Source organism: Nymphaea colorata, chromosome 14, assembly GCF_008831285.2.
Source record: "Nymphaea colorata isolate Beijing-Zhang1983 chromosome 14, ASM883128v2, whole genome shotgun sequence".
NCBI lineage: Eukaryota > Viridiplantae > Streptophyta > Magnoliopsida > Nymphaeales > Nymphaeaceae > Nymphaea > Nymphaea colorata.
In genome coordinates this window covers 881,792-902,677 of record NC_045151.1, presented here as the reverse complement: position 1 = coordinate 902,677, position 20,886 = coordinate 881,792, and the positions used below count along the sequence as shown (strand labels likewise).

Sequence of the window (20,886 nt, the reverse complement as noted above, 5' to 3'; positions counted from 1 at the left end):
TACTGTAAAAGGAGAACCACACATGTGACCGATGTTGGAAATTACAAAGAGCCCACAACATTCATCACAAATATCAGAAGCCTAGTCTACCCAAGTTTCTCACAAGGATGGATAACCACAATTAACATCTGCCATTGAGAAACTCGTTCAGATTCTCGATATGTTCTAAAAGAATAAAGTGGCAACTATAGCTGCAAATGCAAACATAGAAAAAGATTATATGTATTTTGAAGCAGGCCGTATCTGGTTTCAAATGCTGTTTATTAAATGTATGGTGTAGAGTAATGTAATTCTGACACTGTTGCTAATGACGCAAATCTTCTTATTGATGGCGAAGGAACTATAAGTTTCTTTAACATTAAAACTGAAATCAAAGTGTTACACACGCCCCTACTTGCCTCGCACTTGATGTCAAGTCAATAGAATGACTTAAACTCATAACTGCAATGTGAGTTTGACTCTGATCTCCAAGGTTGTGGCTTAGGATTAGGTGGCCAAGAGGATGATTTTGGTGAAGGCATTGTGTGCTGGGGATTATATTTGCTTACTCAAGTTAACAGTGGTTTGATTTCTTGTGCGGATAATGAAAATAATAGATGCCATGCACGGCTAGAACATCCATCATGTGGAATATTGAATAAGTTGATTCGTGAGCTTCGTTTTGATTGTGATTCATGTTATGTATGGCATTATAAATAAAGTACTAAGAACTGATAACGAGAAAGAGTATATCAATAAAAATTTCATTAATTTAAAAAACATTCGCAATCAAAGATTGGGGTCAACTTCACTATGTTTTAGGAATTGAAGAAGCATATTTAAGGGCAGCACTATTTTTATCCCACAGAAAATATATATGCGCTTGACTTACTTCGTGAAACCAGAAAATTAAGTGCAAACCTGACTTATTGAAGTGAACTATAAATTAAATAAGGCAATAGAACATCGCCTTGAAGATATAAAAACTATCAAAAACTTGTTAGGAAATCAGTTTCTCTCACGGTTCCGCAATCATACCTGATCATCGACAATCTCATCTTCAAGCCATAGGTAACATCTTCAGTTATATAAAAGGGATGCCAGGTCAAGGCACATGTATGAAGAAGAATGGGCATGTAGATGCTAAAGTCTGTACCGATGCAGATTTGGTCCAGGAAGAACATGGATCAATGATCTACTACTGGTTTTTGAATTGAGGTTGGAGGTACTTAGTTGCATGGAGAAGTAAGAAACAAAGATTGTTTTAAGTCGAGTTTCAAGTCCGAGCGTAAGGCAATGGCAGGCTGGCAGCTACTACCTACAGCTCAGATGGACCAAAGCTATGTTAAAACGAAATAAGGTGTGAAATAACTATACCTATACGTCACAGCGACAATCAAGCAGCCATTCATATCACATACACCTTCCATGGACACAAACCATATTGAAATTGATTGGTGCAATATGAATACCTAGACTAACTTAAATTCACTTGAAGTGATCCGTACCAACAATCATGAATAAAGCTATGAAGCAAATCTATAAGCCTCTCAAAGGAGATGGTGCCCAGTAACGAAAGTGGTACTGAATTATTGAAGCGAAGAACTACTCAAAAATTATGTACTCTATATACACAAAAAAAAGAAGAAGAAATATTATAATCACAACAGTTATTGAAGCATGTTAAATGATTGTGCTCCTCGAGCAACCTTAATGAAGACATCCTCCAAGGTGGTATCTGCCAAACCCCATGCCTGAATACTTAGCTTGCTTTTTGCATTTTCCACTGCTCGGAACACTTCTGCAATTCTAACTTCCTGCTTTTGCAACTCAAATTTCTGAGTACCTGACAGGTGATAGATTTTGTTTGCAGTTGGAGAGATTTGACGCACCAAGTTCTCCACCTCTTCTTCCTGAGTAGCTGACGTTGTCATCGTAAATATGTAAGATCCTCCATATCTAGCCCTTAGCTGTAGAAAAGAAAATAAGTCATAATCCATCACAAGTTGCAGCAGAGACAGCAACTTTAATTCTTAAGCATGACAAAGTCAAAAGTTGCAGGCTATGAATTAATAACTCATGCCAAATAGCACATAATAAATTGGAATATCTTTATTGTTAAGTTTGTACATATGGATCGGGTCACCCAGACCCGACCGATTTGATCCACACGCCCAACATCATGGGCGGTGGCATATTTGTAAATCTTATTGTTATTTTGTATATTTTATGATGTACCCTAAATCGTGATTAGTATATAATGATAACAAGAGGCAGACATCATTTGTTGCTGCTCTCTTTCATCTATCTCTTGCTTGGACGTGTAGCCCACTTCTCTCTTCCTCCTCTTGCATCTAACTTCATTCAGTGGTTTGGTATTAGATATCAAAATCTTACATGGTATCAGAGCGGGTTTTACCACTGAGAATGTTCGGTAAGAATCTCTAATTTCTGTCCTAATCTTTATTTCTTTTCTGTCCTAATCCTCAAATCTCTTTTCTGTCCTAATCCTCAAATCTCTATTTTCTGCCCTAATCCCCAAATTTCTGCCCTAATCCCCAAATTTCTGCCCTAACCCTAATCCCCAAATTTTCTGCTCTAATCTGTCCTAATCTTCCCTAATCCTATCGTCTACCCTAATCTGCCCTAATCCTACCGTCTGCCCTAATCTACCCTAACCCTACCATCTGTCCTAATCCTATGGTCTGCCCTACCGTCAGCCACCTAACCCTAATATCAAAATTTCTATTTTCCCCCTATTTTCTGGTTATTGCATTGATGGATCCCCACCGCAATTCCAGCATCTTGTCGTCCAATTTCCTCTCCCAACTCATCTCACAAAAGCTAAATCATACCAATTATTTGACATGAAAACGTCAAATAGTCCCGTTCATCATGAGTCACCGTCTCCATGCACATCTCAATGGCACCACACCTGCGCCACCTGAATGGATTATGCGAGAGGTGAAGAATGTTGCAGGGCAAGTACAAGAGACCATTGCAGAAATCAATCCTAAATATGAGATGTGGATGGCTCATGATCAATCTCTCGTTGCTTATATCACCTTTACACTATCAGAGGAAGTTTTGGCGGGTGTTGATGATGATCTTTCAGCACTTGAGTTGTGGAATGTACTTGCTACAACGTATTCTCAAGTATCAGAAGCAAGATTTTTACAACTCAAGAGGCAATTTCAGGATATCAAGCGAGGCACACATTCAGTCTTGGAATATGTACATGAGAACAAAAATGTCAGCGATCAGCTTGCCATCATAGAACATCCAGTCAGTGACAAGGACAAGGTACAGTAGACTTTGAGTGGATTGAGGCCAAAATTTGATGTTTTCTGCACTGCTTGAGAGGTATTGTATGTTCTTCCTTCTTTTGAAGACTTAAAAGCAAAACTGATTCAACATGAAGCGAGTCGTGTACAGCAACATGAATTAGTTCATTCTGGCAGTCACAATGTATTGGTCACTGGGACCATGCTTTACAAGGAAGTCATCCAAGAGTTTGGAACTCACAGGTAGGGATGGTGAGAGGTATCCTTCCTACACCTAACACAAATGCACAGACAAATGTACCTCAAAAGATACTACTTGTTTTTATTGCAATAAGAGAGGTAATGTGAAGTCAGAATGTTGGCATAACCCATAGAACAAGGGAAAACAGGCCAAGCGTGACAATAAAGCAGTAGGGTCATTTGTTTCGAACATGACTGCGGCATCGAACATTTCCCTTGATGTGCAACAGATTGTAATGACAACGTTGTCTAAAGTCAATCTCAAGCAAAATGAGGAAGGACAATGGTATGTGGATTCTGGTGCTGCAGCTCATGTAACTGGTGATGCAGGTAAGCTTTCTAGTGCTCTCCCTTATTTAGCTAAAGACTCAGTCGTCACAGGAGATGGTTCCCATCATAAAATATCACATATTGGAAATGCATACTTATCCATGACTCATTCCTCAATACCCTTAAAAGAATGTACTTGTTGTTCCAAATGTCAAGAAAAATATAATTTCTGTGTCAAAGCTTATTGATGATACTTATTCCTCTGTTGAGTTTACTCCTTCTTCTGTTTATGTTAACGATGCACGAACCAAGAAGACATTCGCTGAGAGTGTTCACAAAAGGAGACATGTACGTCATTGAAGAAGCTCCAAAAGTGTCTAAGTCTTGTGTTTCATATTCATCCTTTCCCAGTCATAGTGAAGTCAATATCACAGAGTATGATATGCCATCTCTTTGGCACGATCATTTAGCACATTGTAGTCGGTCTTTCATTCAAAGTCTTGTTGCAGACGGACTATTACAAAAGTCCAGTCTAAGTCCTGTCAGCGAGTCTAGCATGTGCTCAAGTTGTCATATTTGTAAGAGCCATGCTCTTCATTTTCAATCAATAAATAAGCGAGCTTCGAAGTTATTTGACACCATTTATTCTGATGTTTGGGGGCCTGCTCCTATTTCTTCCTCTTCCGGGAGCAAATATTATGTTGTTTTCATTGATTCTTATTCTCGTTATACTTGGATCCACTTCATGAAAAGCAAATCAGAAGTTTTCCGCTTGTTCACCCAATTCCACACCTTTGTCCAAAACAAATACTCTAGTAATGTCGTGCATTTCCAATGTGATGGTGGTGGTGAGTTCATTTCAAATGAATTTACTGAGTACTCATGAGATCACTAGACAGATTTTCTGTCTACACACACCACAACAGAATAGTATTGCTGAAAGAAAACATAGACACATAGTTGAAAGTGCTCTCAATATGATGCATAACACTGATGTGCCCATGACTTTATGGACTGAAGTCTTCCATACTGCTGTTCATGTTATTAATCTACTGCCACTATCCATGCTTGAAGAAAAATCTTCATTCTTTATTTTACATCAAGAACAACCAAATTATGATGAGCTATGTGTTTTTGGGTGCATCTGTTATGTTCATGTTGATGTTTCTTTGAGAAATAAGTTTCAAGATCGAGCTGCCATGTGTAGATTTGTGAGTTATGCAGAAAATTATAAAGGCTATCGCTGCTACAATAAAAAAAAACGGACGTGTGCATATTTCACGACATGTTGGTTTTGATGAGCTCCGGTTGAAGGATTTAAAGGAGCCACATGCAACACTTAATGTTAGAAAAGATGTATATGACTCATGGCTGAATGTTGAAATATTAGACCAAAGAGCTGATACACACCACGCACAAAGTGACAGAACTATTGATGAGCTCGAGACAGCCACAAACACTCAGATGGACAGCATACCTTCATCTACTCAGACCAACAACATGAGCATGACTTTACCTAATCGGTTTTCAAGAATGGTGTATAATCGACGATCAGTTCCAGCTGATCCAGAAACTGCCACTGCTTGTCCACGTAGATCAAAACGTGCGCGGCACCCTATTGATAGATGGGTAAGTTATTGTAATTTCTCTTTGGATTTTCAGCTCTTCATGACAGAATTGAACAAAAAGATGGAGCCAAAATGCTATGAGCAAGCGTACAAAAACAAACATTGGATCAAGGCCATGAATGAAGAAATAGCTGCCTTAAATGAATGTCAAACATGGGATATTGTTCCTCGTCCAAATGGTAAGAATGTAGTGGGCTCAAAATGGGTTTACAAACTCAAGTATAAGCCCGATGGAAGCATTGATAGATATAAGACTCGACTCGTGGCTAGAGGCTTCACTCAGTAGTATGGGGAAGATTATGATGAGACTTTTAGTCCAGTCATCAAGATGGAAACGATTCAGGTTATCATCTCTCTTGTCGTCTCATATATTTGGAATTTATATCAGTTGGATGTTAAAAATGCTTTTCTTCATGACTTTCTAAAGGAAGAAGTTTATATGGAACAACCTCCAGAATATGTTTCCAATGATCCAACCAAATGGGTGTGCAAATTACAAAAATCAATGTATGGGCTTAAGCAAGCATCTCGTTCATGGTTCGATAGATTTTTCCTCCATATACAACAGGTTGGTTCTTTCAGAAGTTCACTTGATCATTCTTTATTAATCTATCATTCAGGTGAAGTTACCATTTGGCTACTTATATATGTAGATGACATAGTTCTTACTGAAAACTCTTCATGTCATATATCCCATGTTAAGGAGATATTGCAACAAGAATTCAAGATGAAGGATCTCGGCGACCTACGATATTTCTTGGGTGTTGAGCTTGATAGAAAAGGTGGCACATTAACTCTTACACAACATAACTACACTCTTGATATTTTGGATAGGGCAGCTATGATAAGTTGCAAGCCCATAAATACACCTAGTGTTCTCAACACAAAATTAAATGCATCTGATGAGAGTGATGCCTACCCAAATCCTAGTTTCTATGGGAGTATAGTTGGCATGTTGCAATATCTCACTTTTACACACCCAGACATAGTATATGTTGTGAATCAAGTCTCTCAGTTTATGCATGCACCCACAGAAGGGCATATGGATGCTACCAAACGTATTTTGCGTTATCTTAAAGCTACTCTTGGAGATTGACTCATCTACACAAGACAGTCAACTGTTTTGCATGGCCATAACATTTCCACTTATACTGATGCAGATTGGGCAGGTGATCCAGACGATAGACGATCAGTTTCTGGTTCTTGTCTCTTCCTTGATTCCAATCTTATTTGTTGGAGTAGCAGGAAACAACGTGCAGTTGCCAGTGCCAGATCTAGCACTGAGGCAGAATATAGGGCAGTGGCTGCAGGCACAGCTGAAGCTTCATGGTTACGTCATCTGCTTGGGGAACTTTCTCTTCCCATTGCTCAGTCATCTCTATTTTGTGACAACCAAAGCGCGATCAAGATTGCCTTAAATCTTGTTCTACATAATCGCACTAAGCATATAGAGATTGATCAACACTTCATTCGTCAAAAGGTTGCGGAAGACGAGATTGTTTCCACTTATATATCCACGTCTGAACAAGTGGCTGATCTTTTTACCAAGGGACTCACAGGGCACCATTTCTAGGAATTGAAGAACAAGTTGCGGATGATCAAACTCCATGGACAACTTGAGGGGGGCTGTTAAGTTTGTGCAAATGGATCGAGTCACCCAGACCCGACCCATTTGATCCACACGCCCAACACATCATGGCCGGTGGCATACTTGTAAATCTTATTGTTATTTGGTGTATTTTATGATGTACCCTAAATCGTGATTAGTATATAATGATAACAAGAGGCAGACATCATTTGTTGTTGTTCTCTTTCATCTCTCTCTTGCTTGGACGTGCGGCCCACTTCTTTCTTCCTCCTCTTGCATCTAACTTCATTCGGTGGTTTGGTATTAGAATCTTAGATATCAAAATCTTACATTTATATGTATTAATAGCATTTTTCCCCCTTCAGCATGTTTTTTGGTAATAGTTGAGACTGTATCATGTCCACTAGCAAACACTGGACAAACACATGGCCAAAAACACCTTAATGTGGTAGCATGAAGTAGCTATTTCTCTAGTCATTGCTCAAACTGAAACTGTGAACCTTGAAACAGCAGAATAAAACCTGCAATCATCTACCCAGATTTCCCCTACATAGGTTTGCAATTGGTTGGATCCAACACAACTGAGCTGCTAGCTACAATAGACGTTGGGTCAGAGTCAGATCTGGTACAATAGAAAAATGATATCATAGCAAAGATCTACCCTGGAAACATTCCCCTTTCTCCTCATACAGTGTTTTTGGTATTTGGGAAATTATGCATATGATAGATTTCATTTGTTAAAATCATTTTAATAAAAGTAAAAAAGTAAAAGAGAAAAGTACCTCCTTTGGGTTTCCTATGCACTGCAAAGCCCCATCTACAAAAATACCCAGTCGTTCACATAGAACCTCCGCTTCTTCCATTGAATGTGCTGAGACAGTAACAATATGCGATTTAACAATTTACATAATTATTTACTTAAGAATACCAACTACCTATTGCAGTCAGATCAAAGCAAAAATGTGTCAACATTAACCATCATGGGTGAATGGACTATGAGAAGCACCTAATTTCTCTAGCCCAGGGTAGCATTGGTAACTCTTACCACAAGTTTCCACATAGGATATTTCAACCGACACTGAAGCAATTCATGTGTAAGGCAGAGCAATTGATGCCTTCAGTTATTCAAGTAAAAACTAAATATTAGCAAACAAGGTATGGTGCAACATCCAACTGATTTTTCCAACTTCATCCGGTCCAGGGTTGTTTCAAGTGTTCTGAATTTTCTGATGGTAGAAACTCACAAATCTTGTATGCAAGGCAATTCTCTTAATGAAACTTGTATACAAGGCAATTATCTTCTAAAGAATTTCAATAACTGCAATTTTCAGACCATCCTCCTGGTTTTATCGAGTCCCAATAGAATTGCAGCACACAAGTCAACTTATACTTTAATTTATCCTATATGTTTGGCAACTTCGAGGACCAAAAGCTCAAACTCTGAAAGAATCATTAACACATTATGATCCACTTAGACATGCAGAACATGAAATTTTCATAAAAAAAAGAAGAAAAGGAAGGATGATATTTACTTGTAAGAATGATCGCTCGATCTTGTTTTGCACGTCTCACGACACTCCATAAGTTATTTCTTGAAGCAGGATCTAATCCTGTGCTAGGTTCATCCATGTAGACAACCTTCACAAGAGAAATGGATTGCATATCAGGAACAGAAGCAGTCAACATTTAGGAAAAAGAGACAAAATTATGGCATGTGTACCTGAGGATCTCCAATCAAAGAAATTGCAACACTGAGCCTTCTCTTCATGCCTCCACTATATTTCCCAGAAAGTTTATCACCAACACCTCCATTGAAAAGGTTGACACTCTTCAATGACTCTTCTACTGCCTGTCATTAGTGAAGAACCACTATGATGACAAATGTCAAGAATTATCACAGCTACAATGATGAAGACAGCCACAAGGATCTTTATGTAGAGGGGAAGTTCAAAAGAAAACCATTCATAATGAAATTTTCAGAGACCCCCATAGTAATTTAGATCCTAGGAGAAAGCATTTAGAGGACCCATTCTATCTTCAACACCATATAGAATTATTCATGAAAAGAGCCACAGTGTGCCTAATACTATAATAATCAAGAAATAAATTCCCACAGTGGAGTAAACAACCGAGCTGGATGGAGGTCTTACATGGGTTAGAGCCGACCCTTTGAGATTTTTTAATCTACCATAAAACAAGAGGTGTTCTCTGCCAGTCAACGTCTCCCATATCAAGCTGTAAAAATTTAAAACTAAATGCCTTGTCATGTAAGTCAGACAAAAATTGGTTTCATATAAGCAGAACTGTTTTTTTCTGTAGAAAGGGATTGGAGGACACATTACTCATGCTGTGGACAGACTCCCATGCTCGTATATATTTTGTCCATGTCTTTTCTTATATCAAGACCTTGAACATATGCAGTGCCTGAAGTGGGTGACACAAGCCCAATCATCTGCAGATGGAGAAACAATGACTTTTATTTCATACTAGAGACTACATTAGGAAATAACTACGAAAAGTTAGCAATCTTTTATTTCACATCACAGAATGCAGTAGGTCATAAGCATAAAAAATTATCTCAGCATCTAACTAACACTGCTACAGCAGCCAATTCATAACTATGAATCACATTCAGAATAAATTTAGGAACAGGTAGATATGACAAAGCAAACACAAGCAAAAATGAAGAAAACCACTCACCATATTGATAAAAGTTGTTTTACCAGCACCGTTGGGGCCAAGCATGCCGAAACATTCTCCAGGAGGCAAAGCAAGTGACAGACCTTGAACTGCATATTTCTTGGGGTTTCCGTCCTTTCCAGGGTACACCTTTTTGAGGTTATCACATATAATAGAGTGACTTGAGTTTGGTTCAAGCAGCAACTGTTCAACCACTTCCCTCTACCACAGAATCACACATAACAATCACTTGATCAACCCTAGGATGGCAGTTCACAAGCTTGAAAGTGCCAAAACTCTTTTAGGTTACATAGAGCCCTTTAACTCTGAGTCTCATTATGTTGTTAGATGTCTTATAAATTTTGGGTGGAACACTTGGAACTTCAAGTGGATTTCATGCACCAACGGGAGGTCCTTTGTGGTTTTTATTTTATGAAATTTCCTAAAATCTTAACATGCCAAGGTAAAAAGTTTGAAAAGCTTTGATTTGATCAAGGAGTAAAGACTAGTACTGAAATTTGTTTTTCAAGAGTTACTTCTTATTTTCTTTATTGCTTAACTATTGGAAGCAGTTTAAGGTGTTAACTTCAAAATTTCAAATAATTTTTGACAAAATTAGGTAACCTGTTCATAGCATCTAAATCTTATTATTCTGCCATTTGATATCTTGAGCCGTGACCAATTTATGGTAATTTGAGTTTGAACTTGTAGGCCCATTTTATAGTTCATATCATTTCTCATGCAATTTAATTTTCAATTTATTTATTTTTTTATATTTTTCTGATTGAACATTTCTTTTTGAAAAAAGTTTATGATTTTTCTCATACATATCTTATTTCGAACCTGAAGCAGGTTATTACATGAATTTTCACAACAGTTGAATTACACATACTAGAATCACATGGTAAAAACATTTAACCAGCTGCAAAGAAGCCATGACCAAATGTGTGGGCATGTGAGATGGAAAGATATGTACATCCATGGATTGTCCAAGATGGACATAACAGCAAAAGCTTAAAACAAGCTAAGGCTTATGAGCGAAGCCACGTCCCCAACAAATTTTTTTGACCCCAAAATTATATGTTAACCAAAAAAAGAAAAGAAGGTTAAAAAGTCAAAAATAATATTTTTTTGTCTTCCAAACACTTGTGTATATCTGAATTTGGACGCCAGCAGTTTTATCAAGTATGCAATATGGAAACAAGTTTGTCCAATGTAACTGAAGCTTTTGATTACGACACTTTTGGGATTCTTGTCACTTTATGGCTAAACTCCGTTATCAAAAATATAAACCCATGATAAAACAACATAAGCCTCAATTTTCATGTTTGCAGGCACACTGCAGAGAAGAATAATGAGGAGAGTATCATAAACAAAATAAGAATCCCACGAATCCTAGGAAGCATTAGGAAGAGTATCAAGAAGAAACCAAGAGCACAAGCGTACCTCTCTCAAAACATCAGGTTTCTCCATGTCAACAAAAACTTTGGATCCCTGTTTCTGTAGACTTGGCCTCCTAAAAGTTTCTCCCAATTTTTTTTTGAAGCATTGCAAAAAAAACAAAGGATTTTTCTGGACTCCACTCCCTGTTGAGAGAACTTGGTCAAAGTAGTAAGCAAGTGGAAGAAAGATGAACCATTCAATGGTCATGATAATCAAGGAAGCTTTCAAGCCATTCCCACTATCACTCAAATTCTTCCAGTCCATCCCAGTAGTTCCCATGTACTCTCCTATAAAAGCATACTGTCCGAGCTCATAAAGACCACGGAATAAGGAAAATGCTGGATGAATTTCCATAACTATCACCCACACTCCTGCAAGAATGGAACCATGGAGTACATATGTAACAAAGAAACAAGGTTACTATATTGCTAAATATCTGAAAAAAAAAAATCAAATTATTGCCTGTCTAAAAAGAAACTCACTTGGAAAGCTGGTATCTTCAACAAAGAACCGGAACAGGAATGATCCTAATAGCCCTGATCCAAACACATACATGTAGCCAGCAACTGCCAAACAAAGTTGATTCACAAGACACAAAAACAGTATCAATACAGGGAAGTAGGGTGAACTTCAACTCAATAAAAGTATATTATTGCAAACCTAACCTGTAGCAGTTTTAACTTCAGAAAATATGGGTGACGCTAGGAAAGCAAGTGCGATCTGCAAGTTTATGTAAATGAAATAGAACACAAACTGCAAACCATATGCATTTGACCTGAAGAATTGCAGGCCTGTACAGAAATTCAATGTTCAACCATTTTAAAACAAAAACATTTCAAGAAAGAATAACAATAATTTGATGCTTCCTTACCAATAATTGAACCAAAAAATATGAAACATATCATATATATTAACGAAATGGAGAAAAAATAAAGATAGGTAATCAGCCAATAGGCGCCATCTCCAAGCCCATGCATTTTCATCATGATTCGCAATTTACGTTGCTTCTCATAGACCAAGTATGTCAGCATCACCTAGATCAAATCAAGGAGCTATGTCAGCATCACCTAGATCAAATCAAGGAGCTATCAGAAACAACTTAACCACAAAGATCAAGAATAATTTTCTTTAAATCCAAATGAAATTAATTAAAACAAAAATCGACAAGTCACATCAAATTTTGATGGTTTTGCACCACAATAAAAAATATCTAGCCAGCAATTTCTGATAAGATTCAGATATTTCGTTTTGCCTTCAGTTCTTATCAAGAAACAACATAAATAAATCTTGCCAAGGAATTTGAAACTCAAAATGGTAATCATAATAATATTTAACTCTACTAGAAGAATCCTCATACCATGATATTTCGCTCCCATGACCACATCGTACCGGACCATTAAATGTAATATTACTAAGGGGCAGCTACTGTTAATTTTCTCAGGATCAATAATTAAGAAGCTTTCACCATCAAAGCGGAATTTGCAAATTAGCTATATGAATTAACAGCAAGTTACTGACTAAGGCATCCAAAGAAAATGAAGAACATTTCATGTCAGGTTTGTTATGGAAAATTATTGACAGTTTGATATCAATTTCTTGACATAAAAAGACTCATTTTCCTCTTAGCATGTTGCACATTCAGGAAGGAGACCTTAATGTTTTCAGCTGTACATGGTTTATGCATGACAAGCACTCAACATGAATATACAAGATCTTAGGGTTTTCAATTGTACCTGTTTTGCATTCTCTATAACTTCAACAAGGAGAAAGGTCTCCAATATCCAATAAATCATAATTTTATGTTTACTTAGACTTTCATAGGTCCTCGAATGCACAGATAAGACATACATATATAAAATATGTATGTCTGCCTCCCTTTAGCTATATATGTGTGTGTGTGTCTATCTATGTCACATGGGTGTGTGTACGATACGGGTATGGGTACGGTGATACGGGTACGGACACAACAATTTTGAAAATTTTGGATACGTGGATACAACAAATTTTATATTCTCAAAAACGATAAAATGAAAAAAAAACATTAAATTAATAGTTCACTCTTACAATCTCGTAAGAAAGTTTGTTTTATCACAAAAGTGCAGAGTATTTCAAAAGATTGTTCATGGAAATAATTGGATGCATCACAAAAAAATGATAAAATGAAAAAATAAAAACATTAAATTAATAGTTTATTTTTTGGTGTGTCCCACCCATGTCCCATATCCAGAACCGCGTGTCGGCATATCAAAGTGGGTACATGGGCTAAACCCATGTCTCCGTGTGACAGAGGTGTCTATATATATATATATATATATATATATATATATATATATATATATATATATATATATATATATATATATATATATATATATATATATATATATATATATATATATATATTGTTGAAGTATGTTAGACGGGTCTCGGGACCGGGTCCGAATCCATACCCGATCCATCTTGCAGCCCTTGTTGGGCATTACTTAAGTCGTGTAACCCTAATCCTTATGGTTAATGAAATCTTAAGAGAGAGAGAGTCTGGCGGCTAGTGGGCAACCAGCTCCTCCTCATCCGTGGTTTTTTTTCCTCTTGTTGAGGGTTTTTCCACGTTACATCGTGTTCCTCGTATTCTCTTTCTATGTGCTCGTGTTTCTACATGGTATCAGAGCCCACGAGATTGGGACTTTTTTGGTGATCGTGGAGTTTTCTTCACCCGCCGCCGCTGCTGTCACCGTCGTCGTTTCCTTTTTAATGTTAATATCATCATGAATTCAAATTTAACCTAAACTAAATTATTTATCATCATTTTTATCGCCATCAAATCATTACTTTTATTACTTTATCTAGTTCTTTTATGTCTTGTTATTAGTTTCTCATTTGTTATATTTTTGCCCAATTACTTTGCTGAAAAGTACTTTGGAAATACCTTGCCATTAAAAATCTGAGAATGATATTCATAATAATGGATACACACACACACACTCACATATATATTGGATGATTCATGGCTGCTGATATAATGATTTGAAAGTGGAGGAAAAATAAGTATGAAAGTGTTACATGGCTTTTATGTGAGTTCATGTTAATTATCTATGAATCTGTCCTTCATATACTATTTCCAACATATATACGCCTACAGCTAAGTTTTTTGAAAAATTATGCACCTGCACCCTCTGCTTCTGCTCCCTGCACCATTGCGATGTAGGAGTCAATCTACTCCAAGTCAAGTTCCAAGTTATTGGGTTTTAAAGCCCAAGTCATTACACAACACATCACACACAAAGAAACACATATTTTTACTGTAGGACACAAGCAATCTAGTTAGATTTCTCACCTACGATGTGATAGGATGTGATAGGATGTGATAGGGAAAGTTTAGTGCAGACCAGATTTTGAACAACTGTAGTCTGTCATGTATCAAGGTTTAATGATGAACCAAAAACCAGAGGGCTGAAAATGTGTCAACCTTTGTGGGATTTAAAAACCTATTCTTAAAGGCACTCTCAGAGTCTATTCCAGATATTTAATCATACCGATCACATATTTATACCACTTGATGAGGTTTAACTTAATCACAAAATCAAAAGCTAGAATATATGAATAATGTTTGCTCACTCCAGATGGAAGGAAGCAACTCACTTTACATAGGACAATGCTCCCAATATCCAGCTTGCATGGGGGATGTGTGTGTGTGTGTGTGTGTATGAGAAAATAGATTTGTCTGTCCATAATTTGGCTGCTTAGGTGATTCTAAGAATTTCTCTGAAATCCATATAGGAATGAAATTCACATGGATTGACAAAGGATATGGGAAAGTTAATAAAATACCACTCTCAGAGTTGGATTGTAAGTGCCAGAAAAGCTAAGGTTATTAGGCTTAGAACCTTCACAAAATCTGATCTATAAGTCAGATTTTCATGACCTTTTCTTTTTCAAACATATAGTTGTGGATATCCCACATCATATTTGTATGGTTGGAAATGTGAAAGCCAGATGGAAAATGGCCAAAATTTCAAGACGGCCAGATCTTGATATATATATATATATATATATATGTACAGAGAAAAGAAAGAGAGACGGAGAAAGAGGTCACATACTTGGATGAAGGGATAAAATGAATAAGAAACGAGGCACATCTCCACTTACCGGAAATAGTAATTCAATTACCCATGTAAAGAAAAGCGGGCCAATAAGGGATGAAAAATCCAGCTTCAGTTGTGTCGCTGGTTTTGGCATTTCTTTGACAAATTCTAAGGGCATCTTCACACCACTACCTTTAAGGAAGTTAATGTAAGCATTTGTTGCCTGCATAAGACAAGCCAATCAGTACCCTTTTTAACTAGAAGTGGTCAACCTGCAGGTAATATAGAAGCATAAGTTCAAGGAAAGACACCAAGAATGTCAAAGTGTAAAATACTGGAAAAAATGAAAGATGTCATCATAAGGCTTCAAGGGAGAGTATATGACTTCAGAACAAGAGACTGCCTGCTGGAGGGAAAAAATATTCTAAAGTTTTTTGTAACCGATAGAAGCCTCTTCATCCTGAAAGACATACTGAACAAGTTCAGGGAAAGAAACCATATATCGTGCCATAGCGAGCAAATATAGTCAAACTACACTAATTCCACAAGGTGTCATCAGCAATTGTGTAAAAACAGTCTGTTGATTCTACCTAACTATATCCATGCTATGATTTAGTAACTTTTTACTATGTAAACTAAGATGCAAATACAATTTGGAAGAAGCAGCCATCACATAAAAAGAAAGGTGACTCAGTTATCAGAAATAGCTTGGGCATTGTTTTGAACTAACTACTCTAAGCTCATTAATCTTTCTTGCATTGAAACATCTTTGATGACATCATTATGGTCAAGAAAGAAAATTACATTGGTATGTTGATCTTGAGCAAAAACTCAGGTTTTTTTGGTCGTGATTGCTGCTTGGCCTTCAATTAGATTGCAATTGGTAAAGTTGAATCCTTTCAGGCCAGTAGAACATAAGCAAATAGTTTTGTATGACAAGAATCCAATATGGTTTTTGTCTTCGATAAGTTAAAACACATATTCAAAGGTTTGAATGCTACAATGACCAATTTTCTACATCCCTACAGTGTGTATATCATGGTATCGAAATTTGCATCTTATCACTAGTTTGTTTCTTGTGGTGGTTCTCATCCTTTTCCTAGTGTTTACTCACATTGAACAAATTAAACAGAGAAATTTCTTGATTATATTGTTAATGCTATTTGTATCAAAGGAATAAAAGAAGGAATTCTACCATAACGTCAAGAATAAAGAATCCAGATCGACCCATGTTCAACCTTTTCTAGGACAGGAAGAACATCTTTAGAGTATGAATGACATAGACAACAAAGCTGGTTCAATAAATTATGTACTTCAAGGACCATTCCTCGCTACATGTTTGTCAGAATAATAACTATAAAATTGCACCAGATCATAGAATTGGATGTAATTTATTTTCCATGAATACGAATGTCAGTTCATCTGATGTTCAAACTGAAGAAGTAGAAACAGATGACAAGAGGGGTTGAACAACATCCAGGAACCATGAAAGTGCAAGGTTCAACCATACATACCATATTTATAGATCGCGTAACACGCAATAAACTCATGGGAGCACCCCCTGTGTTATTTTTGTACGTTGAGTTATACCAAATGTTCACATTGAAACTTTTGTCATTTGAGTTTAAGAAATCATAAGCTGCAAGAACAGGAGGTTGTGAATCAGAGAATCAGAATATATATTAAAAGCAGAGATGATGGCCCAAGTGAAATTTTTACCCGCAACAAATTCATTAGTCTCTCTCTGGGGGTTTCCCTTTCTATAGCCTTTGAATAACTCATCGTTAATTTCAGACATTGTATTGCGCCAAACATGTAGACCTTGCACACATTTTATTTCTGCATGAACCACCCACAAAAGTATACAGTTTTAGAAACTTCAACCGCACTGGTGCTAGAGGATTTTGAACGATCAGCAGATTACTTACCTTTGTTTAATTGAAGTTGGCTCATATTAATCGGAAAGTTCAATTGAAAATTGGATGGGCATTGAGGTTGGATAATATATAAGGGGCGATCAGAGAGGAAAGCTGGTTCTATGAATTGTGTAGTTCGAGGATATGTGTCTGATCCCTGAAATTTAAACCATGGAAGAAAAACCATAAATAAATCTTGAAGCCATTTTTCTGAAGATTTCTGTATAGTTCCAATTTTATCATATGTCTCCGAAGAGGCATGAAGATTTATGTAGAAAAGACCTATCACAAATAAAGAGGCATTTAAAGGACAACTGGAAAAAGAAAATTTGGCTAAATTAATGAAGATCATGCTCAAAAAGAATGAAGAAAGAACATACTAGCAGGATATTAGATAACAAGCCTGAAACATCCGAGATGTTTGCATAAGGATTACTCGTGAAGAAGTTCCCAACTAACCCTGCCAATAGGCACATCATGAAAAAGGTTAGTTTATTGAAAAAGCTACAGAAAAAAAAAAGTTCTTCAACCCTCCATATCATTATGGAACATGACAACTGCCATCCACAGATATGACTAATAGGCCCATCCATAGTGTCCACCTTACCAAACTTAACCATTATTGATGAGCACTTACACAGATATTTTTTTGGCAAAGTTTCTTTCCATGGGAGACAGCTTATGAATTAAAAAATATTAAAAAATATCAAAAATTATGAAAAATAATGAAATTAAGATTTTTTTAATAATTTTGTTGAACATGATTGACGAGAATTGAAAAAGCTTTTGAAATTTTAAAATAAACGATAGACAGTGGACACATGCAATGCCCAAAAAACATGTCAAAACAGGATTTGTTTGTAACAAAGGGAAAAATATCAAGATAATATCATGATATTATTGCGAGATACACGTTTTCGCAATATTCTGAAAATATTGCAAGATTTCCCTTTAAAATTGGCTTATGCTGCCATGGTGATAAAGGAACAATATATTTTATTGGTCTAGAACTATTGATATATGCATACCTTCTGCTAGGGACTGGTTTCCCCCAGTAAATAGTATGGTCACAGGGCATGACTGTGTACTCCTACAGGAACCAGGCAGCAATCCCTGTATGGAATCTGAAGGGGATTCAACAGCACGAAGCTCAGGACGTGGTATCTGTAAGACAGCTGGCCATTTTGGTGGATGAGGAATCGGGCATGAGAAAACTTGATCCAGTGTCGAGTACTCAATCCCACAAACAGTTTCGCATGTACCATCTCCTTTTGTGTCAACACACTTACACCCACATTTGTACTTAGGCTTGCCTAATTCATTGTTTACCACCCTTTGGAGAACCAAAAGCAACAGACACAAGAGGACTGGGAAAGCTATAAGCCCCACATTCGTTTTATAATTTCGCTTCTGCAGAAGTAAGAATGAAATAAATTTCAGATGAAATTGACTCTCGAATCTCACAAACTCTTCTCTCAAAGAGAAAATACTAGCTCAGGCAAAAAGAATGTAAAGACAGGTTAATAGCGACAGTTCTGAATCCCCCTCTTAGCACAAACTTCCAGCACATACACTCTGCATCTCGTGCACAAAAAGAAAACCGCTCATGAAGTTTAACAACAGCACCAGCTTGTCCAAGATAAAGGTGTTGCAGAATCCAAAAAAAGATTGCATTTTACGTACTCCGGTTTTTTATCATTAGTATATCAAATACGGAGAAACATTACTTGGGGAGGATTTACATGGCATTTCTTATAGCAATATAAATTGAGGCTTCAAGTTATGCAGAGTTCAGGACAACTTTAATACCTCCACCATGTCCGATGCAATAGGAAGGAACTAATTGATTAGAAACAAGCCCCAACAATAGGCAGGTTCTCAATTGTGCAACTCCCATTACAAGAAAAAATCATTTTCAAGGCGTGACTATTGCACCTGGTGCTATATAGAGGGCTATCCAATGAAAACTCGAACATCTATATGCAATCACCATCAAAGCATCTTCACGCTCACAGCATGTTGAATGCACAGGGGACGTACTAAGAAAAGCGCAAGGCTGTCCTGATTAATATTAAAGAAAGTTCATGATTCATTCCGTAAACCTGTCCTAACTAATATTAAAGAAAGTTCATGATTCATGCAGTAAACCTGTCCTAACTAATATTAAAGAAAGTTCATGATTCATTCCGTAAACCTGTCCTAACTAATATTAAAGAAAGGTCATGATTCATTCCGTAAACCTGTCCTAGCTAATATTAAAGAAAGTTCATGATTCATTCCGTAAACCCAGTTTGAGCTTCATAAACTGAGACAGCACTAAGAAAATGGTTGCACTCAGAAAGCTGAACCCCATAGTTTCTCCGGAGCTATATCAGACTCGAGAAAAGATAAATAACTAAATCTAATCATTTCAAATTCGAAAAGAAAAACAAGGAAAGAACGAAGAACTTCCGCAATTTTGCCAACATTGGATTCCAAAGGCACACGTAAAGATAGCATTGTTAGCACAAGAGAGAGAGGAGAGAGATGCGTACTTGGAACGTGAGGTTCTTCCTAAGAAGAGCGTTCGCCTGCGTGAAGAACGACGGGGGACCGAGGGAGTTGGTCCGTGGCCGGCCGTCCGATTCCGCCATGAACAAAGGCGATTGCTGGAGTTCTCCTTAAGGGCTCCGGGTGAGATTTTCTTCCTTGCTTGCGACGCAACCGTGGATTCCTCCCGCCAGGTTTCAGATTGGCGAAGAACTGAAGAAGAAGAGCGCGTTTGCTTTCCCCTCCTTCCCTTCTTCCTGCGCTACTTAAGAAACGACGACGCCAGGCAGTTAATTTCGTTGACCAAAACACCCTGTTTACATTAAGACGAAAATGCCCTCGATCCCGGGGACAGCTAGCAAGAGTAAATCTGAACTCCGAAGTTTCTCCCAAAGTGCCCACCACCTTTGTTCGTGGTTTTTTTTCTAAAGGACGAAAATAACCTTCAACGAGATTACGAAAATACCCATTACATAGGTTGAATGAAGTTCAGTGTTGACCTTGCAATTACCAAAATAACCTTCTTGTTAGATGAGTATGTGGGTTTCAGTTGACAGATTTATCCTTGATGAGCCCCTTGGAAAGAAAAGCGATTTAAAATGATGCTAGGTTTTGAGTGAGCAGGATGAATATTTTGTTTTATCGCTTCACAAATAACTGAAGCTTTCACCCTGCGGCCTATCCTCTTGAGTACCAAACCTGCTTTTGGTACCTCATGGTGCCATCCTATCACAGATGCACTTCAACTTGCACATTGGTGGCCCTTTCTTTTATGCAGTTGAAATTGATGTTTCTAAGGCAAATGATCTTATAATGAGGTTGCATTGAATGTTTGCTTCCTAATGTTTTTTAGTGCCTTTTTTGCCAGCCTTCCTCGTATCCGTAAAAGTGAAAACCATATAACATAGCCTTAGGTTGTATTTGTTACACCGGATTTGAGATTCAAGTGACTCAAATCCATGGATCTAAGATCAGATCCCTCCTCCACTGATTCTGATTCTGATATTAAATCTATGGTTTTTAACAGGTAGCATGGATTTACCTTTTTATGCACCTTAGCTCTGAAACTATCAAACACAACTTAAAGTTTGTTTATAGCATTGAATCTTGAATCAAGGGTTTATGTCCCTAACTAGATGATCTCTTTAAGCAACGAATCTCAAGTGGGGTGTTTATCTATAGTTTTTCCTAGACCTCTCGCCTTTCTGACCTCGGATCTGAGATATGAGGCTAACAAACAGTAAGCTA

At 37.2% G+C, this 20,886-nt stretch overlaps 1 protein-coding gene across 1 annotated transcript; it reads right to left on the bottom strand.

Moving 5' to 3' along the window:
• Positions 1 to 1,460: 1,460 nt before the first annotated feature.
• Positions 1,461 to 19,875, bottom strand: LOC116267759 (ABC transporter A family member 7-like). Its single transcript, XM_031649648.2, has 18 exons — positions 19,644 to 19,875; positions 18,138 to 18,519; positions 17,490 to 17,569; positions 17,122 to 17,266; positions 16,913 to 17,032; positions 16,708 to 16,832; positions 15,258 to 15,416; positions 11,983 to 12,145; positions 11,777 to 11,902; positions 11,594 to 11,677; positions 11,115 to 11,482; positions 9,690 to 9,890; positions 9,332 to 9,441; positions 9,140 to 9,224; positions 8,710 to 8,838; positions 8,522 to 8,627; positions 7,772 to 7,860; positions 1,461 to 1,949 (listed from the first exon to the last, which is right to left on the bottom strand). The coding sequence occupies exons 1-18, from the start codon at positions 19,740 to 19,742 to the stop codon at positions 1,650 to 1,652; spliced, it is 2,871 nt and encodes a 956-aa protein (XP_031505508.1). The 5' UTR covers positions 19,743 to 19,875; the 3' UTR covers positions 1,461 to 1,649.
• Positions 19,876 to 20,886: the final 1,011 nt, after the last annotated feature.

What these genes read in the sequence shown, in the direction of transcription:
- LOC116267759 (XM_031649648.2), bottom strand. Translation starts at nt 19,742, where the DNA reads ATGGCGGAATCGGACGGCCGGCCACGGACCAACTCCCTCGGTCCCCCG. An exon ending in TGAAGATACCAGCTTTCCAA is followed by an intron (nt 11,483 to 11,593) that starts GTGAGTTTCTTT and finishes CCATTCTTGCAG; the next exon opens with GAGTGTGGGTGATAGTTATG. An exon ending in AAACAACTTTTATCAATATG is followed by an intron (nt 9,442 to 9,689) that starts GTGAGTGGTTTT and finishes CTCCATCTGCAG; the next exon opens with ATGATTGGGCTTGTGTCACC.